Here is a 20,480-nt window from a genome sequence, read left to right as displayed (position 1 = left end):
TTTTAATTTAATTGAATAAAGTTAATCTTCAGAAATTTATTATATGTTATGTTATGTTAGATAACTAACCAGATGATCAGGGCCTGTAAACAGTATATAACCTGTCATGGTAAAGAGACAGTTTGGTCTCAGGATCAAAAAACGGTAAAAGAAAAATTAGAACATTGTGTTCAATTGAACCAAGTTTACCATGAAGCTTATCTTCAGGTCAAAGAACAGTCCTTATTGCCTGACCAGCCTTCCCTACAATTTTCAGAAAATTATGTTTTTGGAAAATTTGATACATTTTGTAAGAGGCTGGGAAAAATTATAACTATGTTTAACCTTGTTGAAAACTATAATACCTTATTTGAAAGTAAAATGGAAGGTAAATTTTAAAATTATGATTCCTTAGTTTAGTTTTTGTAATAGTAAAATATTGATTTGGATTTTGTTTTTATTTTTTTAGGTCTTTTACTAGGAGATGGTAATAAATATTCTGTTTTTATTATTAAATGTAACTCAATTAGCATTACTAAGCTCTGTTCAAAATTTTTACAAATTGAAATTCTAGAACCAAAGCTTATTCAGTTTATTCCTCTTTCAAGTAGATGTTACTAATCAACATATATCAATTTAACTTATCTATATCAGATGTTCCCCTATAATGTTTTAATAATGATCTTCCAAATGTGGATTTATCAACTTTTGATAGAAAACTTCTTATTTACATCAACAATTTGACATTACCTGATCTAAATTCAAATACTAAGAATTTTAATAATAAAAATATATATTATGTTCCTTAATGCCTATCAATGTTAATTGCTGTAACAGACAAATTTTCCATAAATGATCTTTTCTGTAATGGAAGGCAACAGCTAATATTAGAAATAAGATATTCCTGATTGCTTACAACAAATCAGTATCAAGGTGCAGTTCCAAAATTTTCCTATTTTACTAAGTCTGCACCATGTTTGTTACCTCTATCAATTCTTTTTTTTTCTCATTGATTAGTTTTTTTATCTGATTCAATACAAAACTGATAAAACTCTGTGAGTATACTTTGATTGAGAAATATTCTGATTTAACTAACTGGGATTTATGATAGATACATCATATCTAAATTTTAGATAAAATATTATAAGACTTTCTTAGATACTACCAATTCTTCTATATTAAAACATTATTTATTTATTTTTATCATTATCATTTATAATTTTGTTCTGTTGCGTAGAACTTGAAGCTGTTGTCAAAAACTTTGAAGAAATGAAAGCTGCGATTACTTCAAAAACGTATGATTATTTGGATCAGAGGAATACTGAGTTTGATTCTGATTTTGAAGAGTTCATAAAAAATACTAGTGCTCTGAAAGAAAGCATTGCTCAGACAATTGAAGATAATTATAAAGGAATATGGGAAACTACCCATGGTGTCAAATTCCTGAACAGATTTGCAAAGGTATGATTAGATCAAAGGATCTGATACTTCAACCACTTTTTGTTATCATTTATTCTTTGTGTGTATCGATTTTTCTTTAGGCATTATAGATAGAAAGAAGAATCGATTATACCTTCTATTCTCACTATTCGGTGTCCTCTGCGCTACTTCCTATCTGTCTTGAATCCACTTTCATTCTGTCTTTTTTTCTAATACTGAAGACACTTATAATAAATCTTAACTTGACTATACCAAAACAGCTTATTCATGTTAGTAGAATCTGTGCTAAATTTAGGACTGTTTATTATTTAAATTACAGACAAATTGTTAAATTGCCATAATGTACTATCTTCCATCTACAGAATCCATTAAGAATTTTCCTTTCAAACTTGTCGAGTCTCACAAGAGTTACAACTGGAATAATGAGGAATTTGTCCTTGCTACCAATAATAATTTTTAAGAACTGGATACTCAGCATTAAATCCCCTAAAGTATATTAAGCTCTGGTTTTACTGGCTACCTATTTTATAGAAAAATGTTTCTAGTCTCATTCTATCTATAATCAGCAATTAGATATTTAGCAATTAGATATACTGATCAAAATTCATTTTAAGATCAGGCCTTCATGTTTCCTTTCTCAAAGCATTAAAAAAAAATTTAATTTATTGCTTTTATTTATATTATTATCATAAAGACTGTCTGTTTCATAAAAAAGTGTGGGCAGTCTCATTCAGATTTATCCGAATAACCCCTTTTATTTTTTAGTCTTAACTTTGTTCGAAAGAAAATATATTTATGTATAGAGTTGTTAAAAATGGTACATATTTGAAATTTTATAATGTAATAATAATTCTCATCCATCACTCATTCAGTTTCCAATCAGTAATCATATAATATTTCTAAATAAAACCTGTTAAATTTTCAGAATAGAAAGCAATCAAGAATAGCCCAGAAACTAAGTCATTATTCTTATATAATTCTTCAATCATTTTCTCTGTTTTAGGTTAGCAAAAAAATTCCACTAAAACAAATGTCTGATAAATACTTGCGTATAATAAAATATTGTGACAAGGAAGTTGATAAAGTCTTAAAAATTTTTAAAAAACAGAAACAAAATCCACCAGTTCCAAGAAATTTTCCTCCATTAGCAGGTACTCTGTAATCATATAGTTTTAAATTTTGAAAAATCTTTGGACACTTATATAGAATCATAATTTAGGAAGAATCAGCTGGAGTCGAGCATTATTGTATAATCTAAAAGAAGAAGTTGAATCAGTTTCGATGCATCCACTTCTAAGTTCTCTTCCAGAAACTGCTGAATTAAAGAAGAAGTTTACTTATGTGTCCATTTCATTAAATGACTATGAAAATCAGATTCGACAAGTTTGGATGAATCATAATGTAAAGAAGTACAATGGTTTAGTATATCTCATTTTATTTTATTTTTAAGTAACTTAGTTGTACTTTCCTATTTGTTAGGTATGGTCAGCAGAGAAATGCTTAAAAAAAAAGCTTTTGGTTTTGGATGAAAAAAGCAGTGAGATAAAAATCAATTTTGATTTTAAAATTAAACTTATGATCAGAGAAGCTGAGTGCATGAGACAAATGGATCTTCCAAGTCCTGCTATGACGCTTATTCTACTATCCAAAAGTGAACACTTTTCTAAAATCCAAAATTTATTGAAGGTATATTATTTTATTTTTCTTCCTAGAAAATTTTTGTTTTAATTATTCTGTTTGATGAATTTATTCTTTACAGAATATGCTGAGAGAATTCTTGGCAACCGTTAAAAAAGTAAAACTTGAAGTTCGACCTCTATTTTTACCTCAACTTGTTCGTTTATCAGCTATGCTCTCCCCAGCATTTACTACTCTTGATTGGACAAATCCAGGATGGAAGGAATTCATAAATAAAGTTAATGATGCTATAAAATCATTTCATATTTTGATTACTAGGTAGATTTTTAATGTTTTTATCATTTATTTAATTAGTCCTTTTTTACTAATACATTTTATATTAGAGATTGTAAAAAGTGCTAGACTAGTTCTATTATTAGTTCCTTGACATCATTTACTCTTACATTTGAACCTACTTAATCAGGTCAATAGATAATTAAAATCATTTGAGTCCTTTGAACTATAATTATTGGATTACCTTTCCAAATGGCTAGCTAGCATTCTTACCTATTATACATCTTTGTATGTATAAAATATTGTCATCATTGAAATATATAATATATTGAGGAGTGGATTAGGTAATCAAAACTACATGAAGGAATAAATTATTTATTTACATTTAACAGATCTGTGAAGAATATAATATAGTAAAATGACTGAAATGATAAAATGATCCAGATAGATGATTTTACATAAAATGTATTTACATTATATTCTCACTCACTGTTGGGCGCTACAGTCCTTGTAGGACCTGGGCCTCTGCCACCACTCTTTCCCATGTCTCTCGGTCTCCAGCGAGACTCCTCCAATTTTCAACTCCCATTCCTCTCAAATCGTCCTCCAAATCATCCAGCCACCGACGCCTGGGTCTGCCCCTTTTCCTTTTTCCTCCTGGTGCACCATTTAGCATCCTTTTAGGTAGCCTGCAGGGCTCCATGTATCGGAGAGCTTTTTGCAGGGCATAGGAATATCTAGTTCCTACTACCATTATGCCCTTAATTTCTACTTCTAAATTATTGTTCTCCGTCACAACTCCTCTCAGGTACTTGAAAGTACTGCAGCTGTGAAACATGTTTTCCCCCACATCCACAATATCTCTTCTCTCCCCGGTCTGTCTAGAGGTTTTCATATATTTCGTCTTTTCATTATTTATAAGTCCTAAATCCTGTGCTGCTCTCTTGAATTCTTCTAAAGCACTGGCCAGTGCTGTTTTGGTTCTCCCAGTAATGACTACATCATCCGCATAAGCCATGTTATGTGAGCCTGTTGTAAATGGTGCCACCCGGGTTTGTCCTTATTTTCTTAATGGCAACTTCTACGGCGAGGTTGGACAGTACTGGTGATAATGGGTCTCCTTGTCTTAAGCCACTGTTAACCCTAAAGCTATTTGAGATGCCCACTCGAGTTTTCACCTCGCAACTTGTCCTTTCCAGGGTCATCTTTGTTAATATCCATCATCCTCCTACAAATTGCTACCGACAAGATCTTGTAAACTGTTGGAAGGAGTGCTATACCTCTGTAATTTTCACATTTTAGTTTATTCCCTTTCTTATGTATAGGGACTATAATAGCTTCTCCCCAGTCAGCTGGCATTTTTTCTTTCATCCATATATCCCATATCACCTTGTAAATCTGTTCCCAAGTGTCTTCCCCTGCATATTTAATTGATTCTGAAGGGATTTCATCAGCACCTGGAGACTTATTATTTTTCAAGGACCAAATTATGTCCATAATTTCTTCCCAGATGATCACACAAAGACAATTAAAGTTTCTCCAAATTTATCGCTAGTTTGTTACAATTTTATGTTAAAAATTAATTATTAGATATTTTTTGATTTTTTTACAAATGTCACTCACCTCGTAGATATAAAATATTAAGTTTTATAAGCTTTGGTAGCGGACCTATACAACCAAACAAATGTTTTTAGCAGAAGGCAGTTGTTCCATTGACCTAGAGAATTTTATCATTTAAACCATATTATTTTAAATATATGATCCAAATTCAAAAAAATATTGAATGATCCTAATACTATTTATCAATATCAATTATTATCAAATTATCAATCAATAAAGGCTCTGTGATATTATGAACAATGGTGATTTGAAAATGTTTACATATATAGAATTTTTCATTTAAGATATTTAAAATAATATGTATTATTTATTATCTAATATATGTTCATATTTAAAACTTATGTTATTGATAAAAGTTTGAATTTTTTTTCAAAATTATTTTTTATTGGTATATGTTTAATTTCAGAGTACATGATGTTTATGAAAATAGAATACTTCACGTCCTTGCTAGTATTCAATCAATTACTTTACACATATTACCTAATGAAAAACCTTGGACGATTGAAGAATTTATTGAAAAGACAGAAGAAAATTGCAGAAATGCAGCTATTGTAATTAAATATCTATGTAAATTCCAACAATTAGAATGGTTATTTATTCAGTATTTTACTTTAGATGATTTTTCATTATTGAATTTAAAGAATGTTGATAATAAATTTTGTCAACTAAGGATATTGAAGTTATGAACTTGAAAATATTATTTGATTAATTTTTTAGTATTGTAATAAGTAAACCATAATCTTGCTTGTGGTCAGTGAGCTATGATTAAAACATACTATAACTATTAGAATATTAAAACAGTTAAAATAATTTTTTATTTTCAATATTTCTTACTTATCATTGTTGTTTGATACTAGCTTAGTTTTATTTAATCTCTATTTAACAAAATGCCTTTAAAGAAAATTCTCAGTACTGGTTTATGTTGTAGGAATTAAACAGAAAAAGTTTGATGGTTGAAGAAGCTGTAGAAGAAATACTTGATCTAGTTAAGAAAGCTGCAGAGCAGTTTAAAGCCAAAGAACCAAATGAAGAAGTTGAACTTATGATTGAAGGAGGTATGAAAATAACATATCTTAAATATATTCAAACATATAAAAACTAGGTTCAAGGTTGTAAATACTATCTAATATGAAACATTTAAGCAATATGACACTATATTTATTTGTATATCACCGTTTATTTGAGTAAATAACATGGAAAATACATAGCAGTTAACAATTACTGCACAAATGCTATTAAACTAATGACAATTCCCTAAAATACAAAATAACCTAAAAAATGAATTTAATAAACTTTTTTAAATAAATAATCCATGTCATAAAGTAAATTTGACTATAATTTCTAGTCTAATCTCCTATATGAACATTTTCTTTGGTTAACATAATAATATTTGTTTAGTGAACTTGCTTCCACGTGTATGAAGTTCCATGAATTATTTGACATGCAAAACTTCTCTAGGTCAGCCAATATCAAACCTTATATCTCCAACACCACTACAGTTACTAAATTGTAACCACTATAGGGCACAATGGGAGATTCAAGGTTACTATTCACATAAACACCATGGTTCTGCTTTGGGTAATTGTGGTCACAAAGTGAAATATATGAACATAGTCACCTATTTTAATTTTATATATTGATTGTTATGATTATTAATATTTACAAATAAAAATATTCCTAGAGCTTATGTTTTTTTCCATATTATTTGACCAATGTTGATAGTTTCTATTATTCTATCAGCCTTTGAGGCTTAAAAGCACTTAAGCATCAATAAATATACGCAAAAGATAATAGTTTATTAAGTTTTTAATTGAGAAGCCTATCATTACTGACAACGTAGTTGTGTGAGCACTACCATTGTAGAATTAATGACTACTGTCCAAACACATGAAAATTGTAATAAATACGCTTGGAATATTTGTAAGACAATGGATATATTCATGAATGTTTACACTCCATGCATGGAGATTTATGACATTATTCTATACCTCTTAAAAGAATTATTTGTATTTAATATTAATGTTAAATTTGATTAATTGTTATTTAGTTAATTAACATTTATGTGATTAAAATTAGATGGACCCAATGATTCTAGTGGTGAATCAAATCAACAGCAAGACTGGAGCATTGTGTCAGAATGCTTTGAACACCCTCAAACATTATTACACACAGCAGGTGGAGGCTTATCCAGAGCAATGCAGGTATTATTTTATTATTCATTTATTTTACCTTTCTTTCTGATGTACCCATATTCAAAAGGATCTGTGTGATATATTAATCTTTAAAATTTTAGGATTTGGTCAGAAATGCTGTTAGTGAAATGAGAAGGTATTATAGTCGAAAAGTTGCAGATGTGCTAATAAAAATAACTCGTCAGGCAATAGATACTATTCGTAAAAGATTTTCAACTCAAGAAGGTATATCAATGTTTTTAAGACATTTATCAGGTTTAGAAAGTCATTCAGAATATAATTAATCAAATGTGTCATTGCAAGGTACCAAACCCATTTTGTTGATATCTGCCATGCTCTCTGTTCCTAATGTCATTGTTTCTCCAAGCATTGAAGAGGTGCAAGAATGTCTGGTAACTGTTGGCAAAGAAATTACAAATGTCGCTCGAGGTGTTTCCCAATGGACAGGGGGAAAACAACTGTCCGTATGTTTGATCATCCATACTTCTTAATTATTTTCAATTTATTTAAGATCTATTAAATTCTATGTTTATATTAACATTTTTCTTTTCTATTTTTTTTTTTTTTTTAAATTGTCTTGTCTAAATGTTTTGTGATGTTTGTACCTTTTCCTCCTTATCTCTATTTAATTATATTATTTTTACTCTTATTATCCATCCCACTCCTTCCTTGTGTCTGTGTCTTGTCCTTTGTGAGATAGAAAGGCATGGGATGGAGAAAGTTGGGAATATATGGAAATCGAACTGGACCAAAAACTCTTGCTAATTTTGTATCTCGGCTAGATCAGACTGAGCCAACTAAAGAAGATCCTAAAACGAGACTTCGAAGGTTATACAGGCTGGATTCCAACAATAAACCACCTTTCCCTTTTCAAGCAAGAAATTTTCATGCTTATATTATGGAAAATAAAGAAATAGTCAAGACACTCTCTTTATTATCAGCTAGCACTCAGCCTATAAAAGAGGTATGATAATAACTATTTAACTACGTAATGAGGAGTTAACATATTTTGTTTAAATATATATATATATTATTACAATCTTTTCTCTAAATATATTTTATACTACGATAAACTATTTTATATTATGATAAACTAGGATTATTATTTGCTTTTTAAAATTGATCCTATAAGATAGGAGAATCTGTTGCTACGATCTATATGATTAATATTTATTGGAATTCATGGCATAATATTGGAAATTAATGAATAAAGGGAATATCTGGATGAAAAATTTATATAGAGAACTTTAGTGCTTGAGAGACAGGCCACCAACTGATTGCTGTTTGTTATGGGACTCTTAGCTAATGAATGGGTAATAAATTATCATTTCAAGAAAGAGGCCATTTGTTGTTGTCAAAAATAATCACTATGTATAACTCTGTTTATCAATCTCTGGCATGTTTACAGATTCTGATGGTTCATAATTAAGAACTCATCAGACTAAGTCATGATGAGATCACCATTTGTTTTTTTAAAGAGAAGTAAAAAAAAATTTTATGACAATGATAGACATATGGGTTATATTATATTAAAAAGATAGTTTTCAAATGTTTTATGCTAATTTTGTTTTCTTTAATTGATAATTTAGGAGTTGCAACTGTACCTCCAACAATGGAGACCATTCAAAATATTATGGGCAAGTGACAGCATATCTACAAAAAGAGATATACATAATGTTAAACTTCTTGATTGTGAACAAGCTCTTTCTCTTCATGTTGATTTGGATAACAATTTATTGGCTGCCCCTAATGTTCATATCATTGCTAACTCTGTTGCAATAAATATTGGTAATTACTGTTATTGTTTTATTCAAACCTCTATGCTTGTGTTTTTTTTACTTTATTATTTTTTTAACTAGAGATGGTTAAAGGTAGTAAACGAGAAAGGTAATAAGCATGAAAAATAATATTTTTTACCGATCAAAATATTTATTTTTCTATATCACTTCTACTACCTTCAACTATTATGTATTTCATTCCACAGTTCTTTTCTAGTTCAAGAATTTATTTATTTTTCTGTTCTTTTTTTCTTCTTCTGTTTCTGGCATATAAGTATATTGATGATAGAAGGAACTTTGACAGCTTCCTAGATTACTTTGGTTTTCTTATGGAACAGAAGTTGGTTGATTATATTTTCCAAGAAATCCTCCTGAGGCTCTATCTATGGTCCACTGACACTATAAATCAAATAAGATCAACTTTTGAGTTATTGTAATCTATTTATTTGAAAACATGATATGAGGCATTGAAAGAACTATTATCTTTTACTTGGTGTTGAGTTAAGTCTTATAACTTTCTGGAAGTCTATACATTATTTTGCCATAGGAAAAGAGATCACAATTGAAAATTTGTATTTAGAAGTTTTTTTATATACCCAACACAAAATCTGAATCAGTAATATACTTTCAAGAACAGCGTTAGTGGTCAAAGAACGTCTTTAATATTGGTAGTTGTGTAAAGAATAAAGTGACACATTTATGTTACTAAAGTTGAAATGTCCTAACTATAACTTCCAGTACTTAATATATTTTTTTTCATTGAAAAATTCCAATAAAGCAGTATTAAAAGAAGTTGTCAGGTTTTTCTGTTCTTTTTCCCTTAATTTGTTTGCCAATATTTTTTTTTCAGTCTTCTGCTTGTGTTACTTAAGTCACCACATAAATTTAACTCTTAATCTAAATGTTTCAGGCCAATGTTTGTGGTACTTAGTATACTTTCAACCTTACCATCATGGTTTCTAATTTAATTTTTTTTATGTTAATCAAATATCCCAATATCTTTTTGTTCTCAATACTCAGAATTTTCTGTTCTGATGGGAAAGAGTTTAAATACCAGCTGGTGTACTGTATTACTTTTCTCAGAACTCCAATGATTTATTTTTATGAATTTAAAAATAAAAAAATGGATCCACGTGAGTTTAGATTGTATGCAGGCATTTTTTTAATGGGTTGACATCAATGTTTAATAATTGCACAACTCCCAGATTTAATAGAAATATTTAATATTATTTTAATTTAATAAGCTTTAATAAATCATTTGTGTTTATATGATGTACAGTGTTCACTAATTATTGTAGTTGATATAGACCAACCTGTTTCTGATCCGATGTCCACTGACAAGTACCCCTTAGTTTGCTCTAACATTAAATAATTCTACAGCTGTGTGATTTTCAAAAACAATTAATTAACCCGAAACAAATACTGACATATACAAATTGGGTAAACTACAACAGATAACATTTAATTATCTAATGTTAACCTATTTAAAAGTTAAAGTACATATACATTATTTTTACCAACTCAGTCAACATTATGGTTCACTTGGAAATCCTGTGTCTGTTGAAATAAATTTATGATGTATATACATTATTTCTCTTTTTTTTTATCTATATATCTCCAGTTTATTAAATTAATCAATTGTATTGAATGATCTATATTTACAGATAAACTTAAAGTATTCCTCTCTGGTGAAATAAAACAGAGTACTCATAAAATTGGGCAAATCTTACGCAAAAAATATCAGCGTGAAATGGATTATGTTTATGCTGTGATGAGTGAGATGGAAAGGAAGTTAGACAGACCGATTAGGGACTTGGATGACGTACGCATGGTCATGGAAACTCTTAAGAAAATCAGGGATCAAGAAGTTGATATGGAATTGAGTATTGAACCAATAGAGGTAATTAGAATGAGTGATTTAGCCTTGCTATTATGTTTATTATTACCATACACAATGTTAATAGCAATTGGGTACAGATAATAGTCAGTAGATTTATATTTTCAGGTCTATAACTTATTAATAATTTTTTTAGTGTATGCTTTCCTTTTCTCAGTTACCATGGAACAATTTTTTACACTAATCAAAAGTTAGGAAAACAGTTAATCATTTAAATATAATATTCTGTACCTACTTTATAATAGTACTCTGTACCTACTTTCCATGTAATATTCTGTACCTACTTTCCACATAATACTCTGTACCTACTTTCCATATAATATTCTCTACTTACTTTCCATACAATATTCTGCACATAATTTCCATCTGCTCCTATCATCAACTACTTGCTGCTATTTAATGAATATATTTAGAGAATCAAAATGCTTCATATAATTTGGTATGAATGCAACTTATTGGACTCTCTGTGGTGTGAATGAAACTTAAGACATGTGAAACACTGTTTAATTCTAAAGTAGTCATAAATTTACACCATATGGAAAACTAGAAAAACTTTGTATTAATTCTCTATATTGAGAATTAACACTTAGTATGTGATTTAAATTTTTTGATTGTTAATGCTCCAATGCTCTTTAAGTAAATATAACCTCTTCAATTGTTCAAATAATGTATTTTTGATGAATTTCTTCAATATTTTTTCTTTATAAATCTTTATATATTTTCCTATTCTTCAATATTTTATTTTATTTTATAAGTAGCCTCAGTATCTGCTGTTTTATTTAATAAAATGTTTTTTATTTTTTTGTCTATTATATTTATCTTATGAACCTGTCTTGTTTTTTTTTTGTTTTTTAATTTTAGGCAATGAAAGTTTGTGAGTTTTGGGGTTCACCAATGGTTTAGTTTTTCCAATTCATTAGTGTTAGTTTGATCTGTCCTGGTTTTAGTTATAAGCTATAGCTTTATAATTGTGTGTGACTTTATTATTTTTTTTTTTATCCATTTTATTTTAATTTGATTATGCCAAAGTAGTTAAGTCCAGTCAACCATTTTTGTAAAAATCACAGAATATTTAATTCTGTCAAGTCAAAAATTCATAAAGTTAATATTTCACATTATAAATTTTTTTAGTATTACGAACTCATTACAATTCCTCTGAAAGGGCTTTTGTTTGCATATTCCAGTCTAAAGCTATGGATTGACTATTTATTCCATGGATTGAATTTTCATATTTAATCCATGAGTCTGCCAAAAGATAAAATTCAATTCTCACAAGTATTATCGTGGAGGATCGATGATTGACTGTGTAATAATAATAATAAGGAAGATTGGGAAGAAAGGAAGGGTACGATAAAAGAAAAACTCAAATACTATTTATTATAAGCCAAAATAATAGTTTGACTAATAATTTGATTAATAGTTTGATTACTGTTTGAGTTTTTCTTTGACCGAATCTGGCCCGATCTTCCTTTTTATCATAATGCATTCTCCTTTATCTTATGGATTTAATGAATTGAAATGTTCATTGAATGGGATATAATTTCCTTGTTCACTGTTAATAATTATTTAATAAATTATATCTTGATTATAATTTAATTTAGTCACAAGATTCATTATCTTTTACTATTAAGTATTGTACATATATCCTTAATATTTTATAAATTAACAGCATTATATTTTAAATCATTAGCTTTTAACATAATTTAAATGGAAAGAAATTTATTTGTATAGCTATAGTAATTTGTTTATCTATTTAAGGAAGCTTTCAATATACTGACCAGATATGAGTTGCCAGTCGATAAAGAAATCTTGGAAAAAGTGAGTCATTTTATTTTAAATTGACCTTTTGAATATAAATGTAAACTAACACAATGTTTAATAAGAATTATTTACAAAGAGGATTAAAGCAGTGGTAAGGAAATTATATGATGGCACTTGCCTTAAATGTGTAGTTCACTAAAATTTCGCTGACCTAACAAAATAAGGATTAAAATACAGTTAAAGTGGGTTACTTGGCTCATTAAGAGATAACATTGTTCCAATCACTCCAAAAGTTTCATGTTATTGAGTTTGCCATTCTACCATCTATGGATAAACTCTGATTTCATATCAACAGACCTGGTAATTTAAAATCAATTTAAAAAATACTCCTTCCCTATCTTCCATAATGAATAAGGGATAAAGCCTTTTCCCTTCATTTATTCAGTTATACCTTAAGGAAGCTGAGGTATATCATATATAATTGGTATCATTAAAAAATGTAGTATTAACATATAATTATTGCTCTGCTTAAATTATAACTTTTGATTTCCTGTTGCAGTGTCCCTTTGTACTGTTATTGGAAATTGCTAAATACCGTCACGGTTAAGAGTATGGTTTAAACAAACAGAAAGTTATTAAAAATAATCAAGAAGTAACCTTTTATAGTAAAAGTTTGACAGTTCTTCTAATCCTTTTTAGAAGTAGTGAAGAAAATTACTTGTTATAAATATATTTATGAGAATATTTGAAAGATTTCATCCTTTGTCTTATTTTTAATTTTTAAATGTTATAATAAATTAATTTGATGAAGGTGGATAATCTTCGCTACACTTGGCAACAGTTGCTATCACGGGCGATGGGAATTAACACTCTGCTTCTTAAAATGCAACCAGCATTCCAAGAAGAGCTGCAAAATAATCTTGAAAAATTCAGGCTTGACAGCGAAGAATATTGTTTACAATACCGAAATTCTGGTCCTATGAGCCCTGGGCTCTCTCCGAGAGAAGCGAGTGACAGATTGATCATGTTTCAGGTTGAGTAACAATTTATTTGACTTGTAAAATAATTTAAGATTTTATATTTTACTTATATCTATCAATATTTCTTCAAATATTACTTTTTATTTCACTTATGTCTAAGAGTTCAAATTTTATATATATATTTTTTTCTTTTTTCAATGAAGACCCTAACTACTTTGATTTCTTTATTTAATCATTGTTGATGTTTTGGACATTTGTCCATCATCTGGTCCAATCTTTATAGTCCTCTCTTATTATCCTTGTCATTCATTCTTTTTGTAGATGTCCATTTACTTATTACAATTATAGTGAGTGACAAGTAGATGACATCTACAAAAAGGATGAATGACATTTTTTTAAATCAAGACAAAATCCTTAAAGGTAATAAAAAATAGAGGATTATTTAAGATTGGACCAGATGATGGACAAATTTGTAACACCTCAACAATGATAAAATAAAAAAGTAAAAGTAGTGAGGATCTTACTTTTAAAAAAAAAATTATATATTATATATATGTACCTTTCCTTGCACTAACTTCTCTTTGTATATTAAGTTTTGCCTTTCCCCACTAGAGGTTGGAGGTCGGTCTGTCTTTCTCAAGCCTCTGACTAGGTAACACATAGCTGCATTAGAATTTTGCATCTTTTTCTTTCTTTATCCTTACTTTTCTGTCATTATTTTCCATGAATATAGTATTTGGTACAAGAAATACCATTTTAAGGTAAAATACGAGATGTCTAATTTACCCTTTTTTATAAAACTTACCTAATTCAACTTACTCATTTCATTTCATGAACCAGCCTAAATTTAAACCCCCAATAAAAATACAGTTCATTCAGTTCCAGAAAACAGTAATTTCAGTATTACCATAATGATTAGTTTTCTTTTATAAAATTTCATTTAATATTTTTTAATCAATATCTTCTAGTTTAATTGTTACTTTTATTAATTAAGATGGTCTGCCACCTGTATAAAAACAACAAAAAAGAGCTGAAAGACAAATAAAGTAGCCACCCATTTGATATGTATTGAGAAAGACCAGCTGGGATAACAGAAAATGGAAATTAAATGTAAGTAAACATTTAATTCTTTGACGGCCTATCGTACCTGATAATAGGCTTGTGCCCAAGGAAGCCGCCCGAGGCAATGACCTAGGTCAAGAACCTAGCATACCAGCTGGGACCAAAAGGGAAGCTGCCCTGGGTCAAAAACCTGGGCAATAAGGTACCAGGTAAAGAGAGACCACCTGTGTATACCATGAACACCCCTTATTTCCATGACATGAAGAGCTACTTGCTTAGGGTCAGGATCAAAGAAAAGCTGCCCGAGGTCAAGAAAACCTAAGGGTAATGGCCTAGGGGCCTGACCTAGGATGACCTTAGGCCCCCCTTTTCCTCGGGACCCTAAATAAAAGGGGTTGGGGCTGGATTTGGCCATTGAAAAGGCAAGGATCGGAAATGGGGATGAATGATGTCTCATGTCTCTCTGTCAAGAGAGGACAGGAGTGGATAAAAGAGGTGGCCAAGCCAGTGAGAGATGAAAGTCATAGAAAAACAGTCTGAGAGGCAGAGATAGGCATCCGGAAGAGTCAAGAGGTCTAGTTGGAAACATAGGGTCTGTTAAACGATGGAAGCATGTGGCATATACTTTCATACTAATGGAAGAAACCTGACAGTCCTCCATAAAGTCCTTTCATCTGTCAATCTGTGCAAACATAATTATAGTTTAAATTAGAAATGAATCATGTTTATAATTGAAATTTTTAAATACATAACATTTCTTATATTTTATTTTGGTAGCATTATATTTTCATTTATGTTTATAGAATCGCTTTGATGGGATGTGGCGAAAATTACAGACATACCAAAATGGTGAAGAACTTTTTGGCCTCCCTAATACTGATTATCCTGAACTGGGTCAGATTAGAAAAGAACTGAACTTGTTACAAAAATTATACAAATTGTATAATGATGTTATCGACCGAGTTAGCAGTTACTATGACATACCTTGGGGTGAAGTTAATATTGAAGATATTAATAATGAGTTAATGGAATTTCAAAATAGATGTAGGAAGTTACCCAAGGGTTTAAAGGTATATATTTAGTTGGTTAAAACTGTATTTATGAAACCGAAATCAAATAAAAAGTATTAATTCCTTGTATAAATATTAATTTGCCACAGGAATGGCCGGCTTTCCATGCATTAAAAAGGACTATAGATGATTTCAATGATATGTGTCCATTATTAGAATTAATGGCTAACAGAGCCATGAAACCTAGACATTGGCAGAGGATAATGGAAGTAACTAAACATACGTTCGACTTGGACAGTGACGATTTCTGTTTGAAGCATATATTAGCCGCTCCATTGTTGAAGTATAAAGAGGATATTGAGGTAAGATTATTATCTAAGACTACAATTGATTCAGTAGTAATGGTATTTTATAGTATAAACCTCTTATTTTAATTTTATTTTTTATCACTTGTATTTTTATTTTTCTACCTCTCCTTCTATCAGCATTGTCTAGATTTATTCGATTGTCAACAATCTACACTCAATTATTAATTCTCATTTTCAGGACATTTGTATATCTGCAATGAAAGAAAAGGATATTGAAGCTAAGCTAAGACAAGTTACCAATGAGTGGTCAATCCATGAGCTCACGTTTATGACTTTTAATAATCGTGGTGAATTATTACTGAGAGGTGATACTACTGCAGAAACTATAGGTCAGCTAGAAGATAGTCTTATGGTCCTGGGCTCCCTTTTGTCAAATCGGTAGTTTAACATTTTTTAGTATTTAAATATAAATCTTTATTCTAATAGTTTTTTCAAACAATTCTGTTTATTTCAAACTTGAATGGCATAAGATGATTCAAGAATATATAAATAATATCATAGACTGAGTTCATTTATTTTAATCAATTTTTTCTCTCTCTCTCTATCGGTTCAGAAGACAATTTTCATGCTACACATTGTGCAATTTTATGGAGTTCATTTCAGTTACAAACAGTCATTTTTTAAAAAATAATACTTGGAAATAAATAAAATTTTCATTCATACATTTATGACACCTTATTCTTTCTACCATTGCTCTTAGATTATATTCATAAGAAAAAATTGAATATAATTTTTTTTTTCATAGTCATAGGCCAAAAATAATTTCATCCTTTAACATTCTTGGTGCAGATATTAGATTTTAGGAAAATACTCTCTGTCCAGATGCTTATATATTGTGATATCCTCTTTTATGAGTAAATAGTTATTTTTTATATATAAATGGTTTTTAATGTGTTTTATTTTTATGTATCGTTTCAATATTGTTCTTTTGTTTTATTGAATCAAAAAAGCAAGCTAACCAATTTTCATCAGTCAAATATGAAGTAAAAATACGTTATTCAAAATAAATAATATGGCGACATGCGCCCTTTCTGAAGTCTGTTGAATTGCGGCCATGTTGAGTAGATTAAAATATTATAAACTTATTTAACTTCCCATCATAATTGGAATTTTTTCTTACAGTAAATTTAATATAAAAAAAAGAAAAAATAGAAATCAAGAATAAGTATTAAAGAAAAATATTCATAAAGAAAATCATATGCAAAAACTCAAAACTCAAATCTGCAGTTAATGTTTAAATCAAACATCGAGAGAGAGATCACGGTTGGTTTCGATCACTTATTGTTGTCGGGGGGACGGGGACATTGTCCCAGAAACGAGGATGTTTCCAGGAATAGATGGTGAGGACCATTCTTCGTCTGTGAGGTAGACTTTTAGAGAAAAAGAAGACATCTAGAATCATCCAAGAAGAATAAGTGATTTTTTGTTTGGATCACCAGTGGATGAGATGTGTTGAAAAGTGTTAGTCTCTAACTGTTAAAACTGTTAAAACTCTGCAAGACCCAATAATCTGGGAGGATTCACCCTGCTCTGTCTTGAATAGACGGTAGGGAAGAACTTCCTCAGAGTGGTGCCCTTCTGGCTCGCCTGCCACCGTTCATTCTATTTTTCAATGGAATCCTCCTGCAGCATCATCTTCCATAGGTTAGGGGTCTCGGCAATCCTCTCTCGAAATCCCTCCAGTAGCGCTACCAACCCCTGCCTCTTCACTTTGTACTTGATGAAATCCTCCTTGAGAATGAGGTCCAGGGGCATCACTCTGGCCAGCACCTGCACTGCCTCATACGACACCGTTCTGTAGGTCTTCGTGAACGTCAGCAGAGCCAACCTCTGTATGATGGCCAGTCTCCTCTTTTGATCCTGTGTGAGGTTCCATCTCCACGCAGGGAATGCGTACCTCAGAATACCCTTTATAAATGGTCATTGTAGCAGGGTACCTGATTCCCCAGAACGCACCTTCTATCCTGCTCAATCCATTAAGAGATAGGGTCACCCTATCCCTTAAATATATCAGGTGAGGAGTGGCGTCAAATCATCTTCTTATCCTCACCCCTATCTTGCCAACCATAGTGGCATTTATTGTTGTATAGCGACATCCTGATGGATTGCTTCGGGCCATATGCCTCTCCATCTCTTCCTTTCCTTCATACCATGAAATATTGGCTGACCAGTATCTGCAAGCAGTTCATTGTTAGTTCTTCTCCATGTATTAAGGCTCTGATCTCAAATCATTCCTGTATTTGTACAGAGGACTTTCCGTTCAAATCTCTTAATTCTGTTTTCTAGGGTACCTGTTAGAGCTCAAGTCTCGCAGCCCTATATCAGAGCTGGCTTTATCATGGCATTGTATACTCTTAGTTTCAGATTTTTGGGGATTTCAGTATTCTTGACAGAGAGAAGAGGACTCTGTTCGCCCTTGTGATACTCTGGTCTTTCTCAGTGGACCTCACCTGATGACAACGCGTTTCTAGTTAAATGGAATCTAACCTGAGGTCCTTCTTCACTGAATTTGCCAAAAATAATGTTAAATAATTTTATTTCATTCATTAATAAGTAATTTTTAACTAATCAGTAATAATTGTTTTTCAGGTATAATGCCCCTTTCCGTAAACAAATTCAGCAATGGGTTACAGACCTAGGAAATACTAATGAAATATTAGAAAGATGGCTGCTTGTTCAAAATCTTTGGGTGTATCTTGAGGCTGTTTTTGTTGGCGGTGATATTGCTAAGCAACTGCCTAAAGAAGCAAAGAGGTTTAGTAAAATTGACAAATCCTGGCAAAAAATAATGCAAAGAGCCCATGAAACTCCAGGAGTTGTGTCATGCTGTGTTGGTGATGATATGTTAAAACAGTTGCTTCCTCATTTGCAAGAGCAATTGGAGCTATGCCAAAAGTCTCTGAGCGGGTAAACAAAAAAATATATTAATTTGTTAGAGAAAAAAATTGTTTTATTATTAGTATTTTATTAATTTCTATAACATAACATTTATTTGCATGTTTATATATTATTTATAAAATTACCTTCTGTATAATTTATTTTACTGTAAGGTGTTTGTCATTTTATCAAAGAGGGAAAGTTTGAATGTCTTACTAAAAAAGCAAATAAAAGCAAAATGTTTTTAGTTATCTTGAAAAGAAAAGGATGATGTTTCCACGATTTTTCTTTGTTTCTGATCCTGCTCTATTAGAAATTCTTGGACAAGCATCTGATTCTCATACAATCCAAAACCATTTGTTATCTATTTTTGACAACACCCGTTATGTAAAATTTCATGATATTGAGTACAATAAAATGACGGCAATAGTTTCATCAGAAGGTGAATGCATACAAGTGCGTAAATATTTTACTTTTAAAATGATTTTTAAATAAATTAATCAACTTTGACAAAAATTATCTTTATTAATTTTATTTTAACTTATGATTGCAGTTGGAAAGAACTGTGAGAGCAGAGGGAAGTGTTGAAACCTGGCTTACAGCTTTACTTCAATCATCTCAGGCCTCACTACATGGCATCATAAGGAATGCTTATACTATGATTAATGACACTAATTTCAATATTTTGACATTTTTAGACAAAAATCCAGCTCAAGTGAATTATTAAATTAGACAATTTTTATGTAAGTCAATTTTGTATTTGATAAATGAAAATTTATAAAATATGTTTGTTAGGTTGGTTTACTTGGCATACAAATGATATGGACACGTGATTCAGAAATCGCTCTCTCTCAAGCTAGGAGTGATAAAAAAATAATGGCAGAAATGAACAATAAGTTTTTGGAATTACTAAACACGCTTATTGATCAAACTACACGTGATCTTACGAAGCTTGAAAGAATAAAATTTGAAACACTCATCACTATACATGTCCACCAAAGGGATATATTTGATACTCTAGTTAGTATTTTATTACACAATAAATTTATGTTTCCGATCAGTGCATGGATTTTAATTTCAAGATTTTTTTTTTACTTGAAGAATGTATACTGGAAATCTTTAACATCCTAATTACTGCTGAACCTTGCTTATCCGTCCTAGTTGGGGCAGAGACATTGTTGATTAAGAGGAAGAGATGGTTAACCTGGTGTATACTAAAGAAAAAATTTTGATAATTATTCAACTCATATATTAGTAAAAATTAAAATATATTCCAGAATGTAACCCATTTAATCCCACTACACCAAAAATGGGGCAGTGATTAAATTACCTTTATCTTATTGTAATTGATCTTTTTGCTAAAATGAGGGATTATATAAATTTCTCCATTCCTGAAAATCGAATACTATTAATGCTTTACCATAATCTTCTTCATTTTTTTACAGTTCCAGTCTAAATATTAGACTTTTCAACATGATAAGTAAAAAAAGTAATTAATTTTTTTAGTAATGTAATAATTGAAGTATTTTAGTTTTCTTAGTACATCATTTGTTGGAAGTGATCTTTGTCATATATAATGTAAATTTATCAAGTAATTGTATTTTG

The 20,480-nt window shown here is 30.2% G+C and overlaps 3 protein-coding genes across 3 annotated transcripts in view; all 3 read left to right on the top strand.

Annotated features, from left to right (window-relative positions):
- Positions 1-72: 72 nt before the first annotated feature.
- LOC136796700 (dynein axonemal heavy chain 5-like) lies at positions 73-2,690 on the top strand. Its single transcript, XM_067051094.1, has 4 exons — positions 73-367; positions 449-466; positions 1,217-1,440; positions 2,423-2,690. Exons 1-4 carry the CDS (start codon positions 73-75, stop codon positions 2,579-2,581), a joined length of 696 nt encoding a protein of 231 aa, XP_066907195.1. The 3' UTR covers positions 2,582-2,690.
- Positions 2,691-4,346: 1,656 nt separating this feature from the next.
- On the top strand, positions 4,347-7,633 carry LOC136796698 (dynein axonemal heavy chain 5-like). Its single transcript, XM_067051081.1, has 6 exons — positions 4,347-4,429; positions 5,357-5,501; positions 5,879-6,005; positions 7,027-7,151; positions 7,244-7,367; positions 7,446-7,633. Exons 1-6 carry the CDS (start codon positions 4,347-4,349, stop codon positions 7,631-7,633), a joined length of 792 nt encoding a protein of 263 aa, XP_066907182.1.
- Positions 7,634-7,825: 192 nt separating this feature from the next.
- Positions 7,826-20,480, top strand: part of Dhc1 (Dynein heavy chain 1) — a 51,597-nt gene continuing 38,942 nt past the window's right edge. The window contains exons 1-12 of the mRNA XM_024360536.2: positions 7,826-8,106; positions 8,732-8,930; positions 10,585-10,820; positions 12,576-12,635; positions 13,390-13,611; positions 15,424-15,690; positions 15,780-15,992; positions 16,177-16,376; positions 18,588-18,905; positions 19,124-19,331; positions 19,429-19,590; positions 19,671-19,895. Coding sequence (XP_024216304.2) covers positions 7,849-8,106; positions 8,732-8,930; positions 10,585-10,820; positions 12,576-12,635; positions 13,390-13,611; positions 15,424-15,690; positions 15,780-15,992; positions 16,177-16,376; positions 18,588-18,905; positions 19,124-19,331; positions 19,429-19,590; positions 19,671-19,895 — 2,568 coding nt within the window. The 5' untranslated portion in view covers positions 7,826-7,848. The remainder of the gene's footprint in view (positions 8,107-8,731; positions 8,931-10,584; positions 10,821-12,575; positions 12,636-13,389; positions 13,612-15,423; positions 15,691-15,779; positions 15,993-16,176; positions 16,377-18,587; positions 18,906-19,123; positions 19,332-19,428; positions 19,591-19,670; positions 19,896-20,480) is intronic.

This window comes from Halyomorpha halys, unplaced genomic scaffold, assembly GCF_000696795.3.
Source record: "Halyomorpha halys isolate HHAL.00 unplaced genomic scaffold, Hhal_1.1 Scaffold2091.1, whole genome shotgun sequence".
NCBI lineage: Eukaryota > Metazoa > Arthropoda > Insecta > Hemiptera > Pentatomidae > Halyomorpha > Halyomorpha halys.
This window is presented reverse-complemented; position numbering and strand designations above follow the sequence as displayed.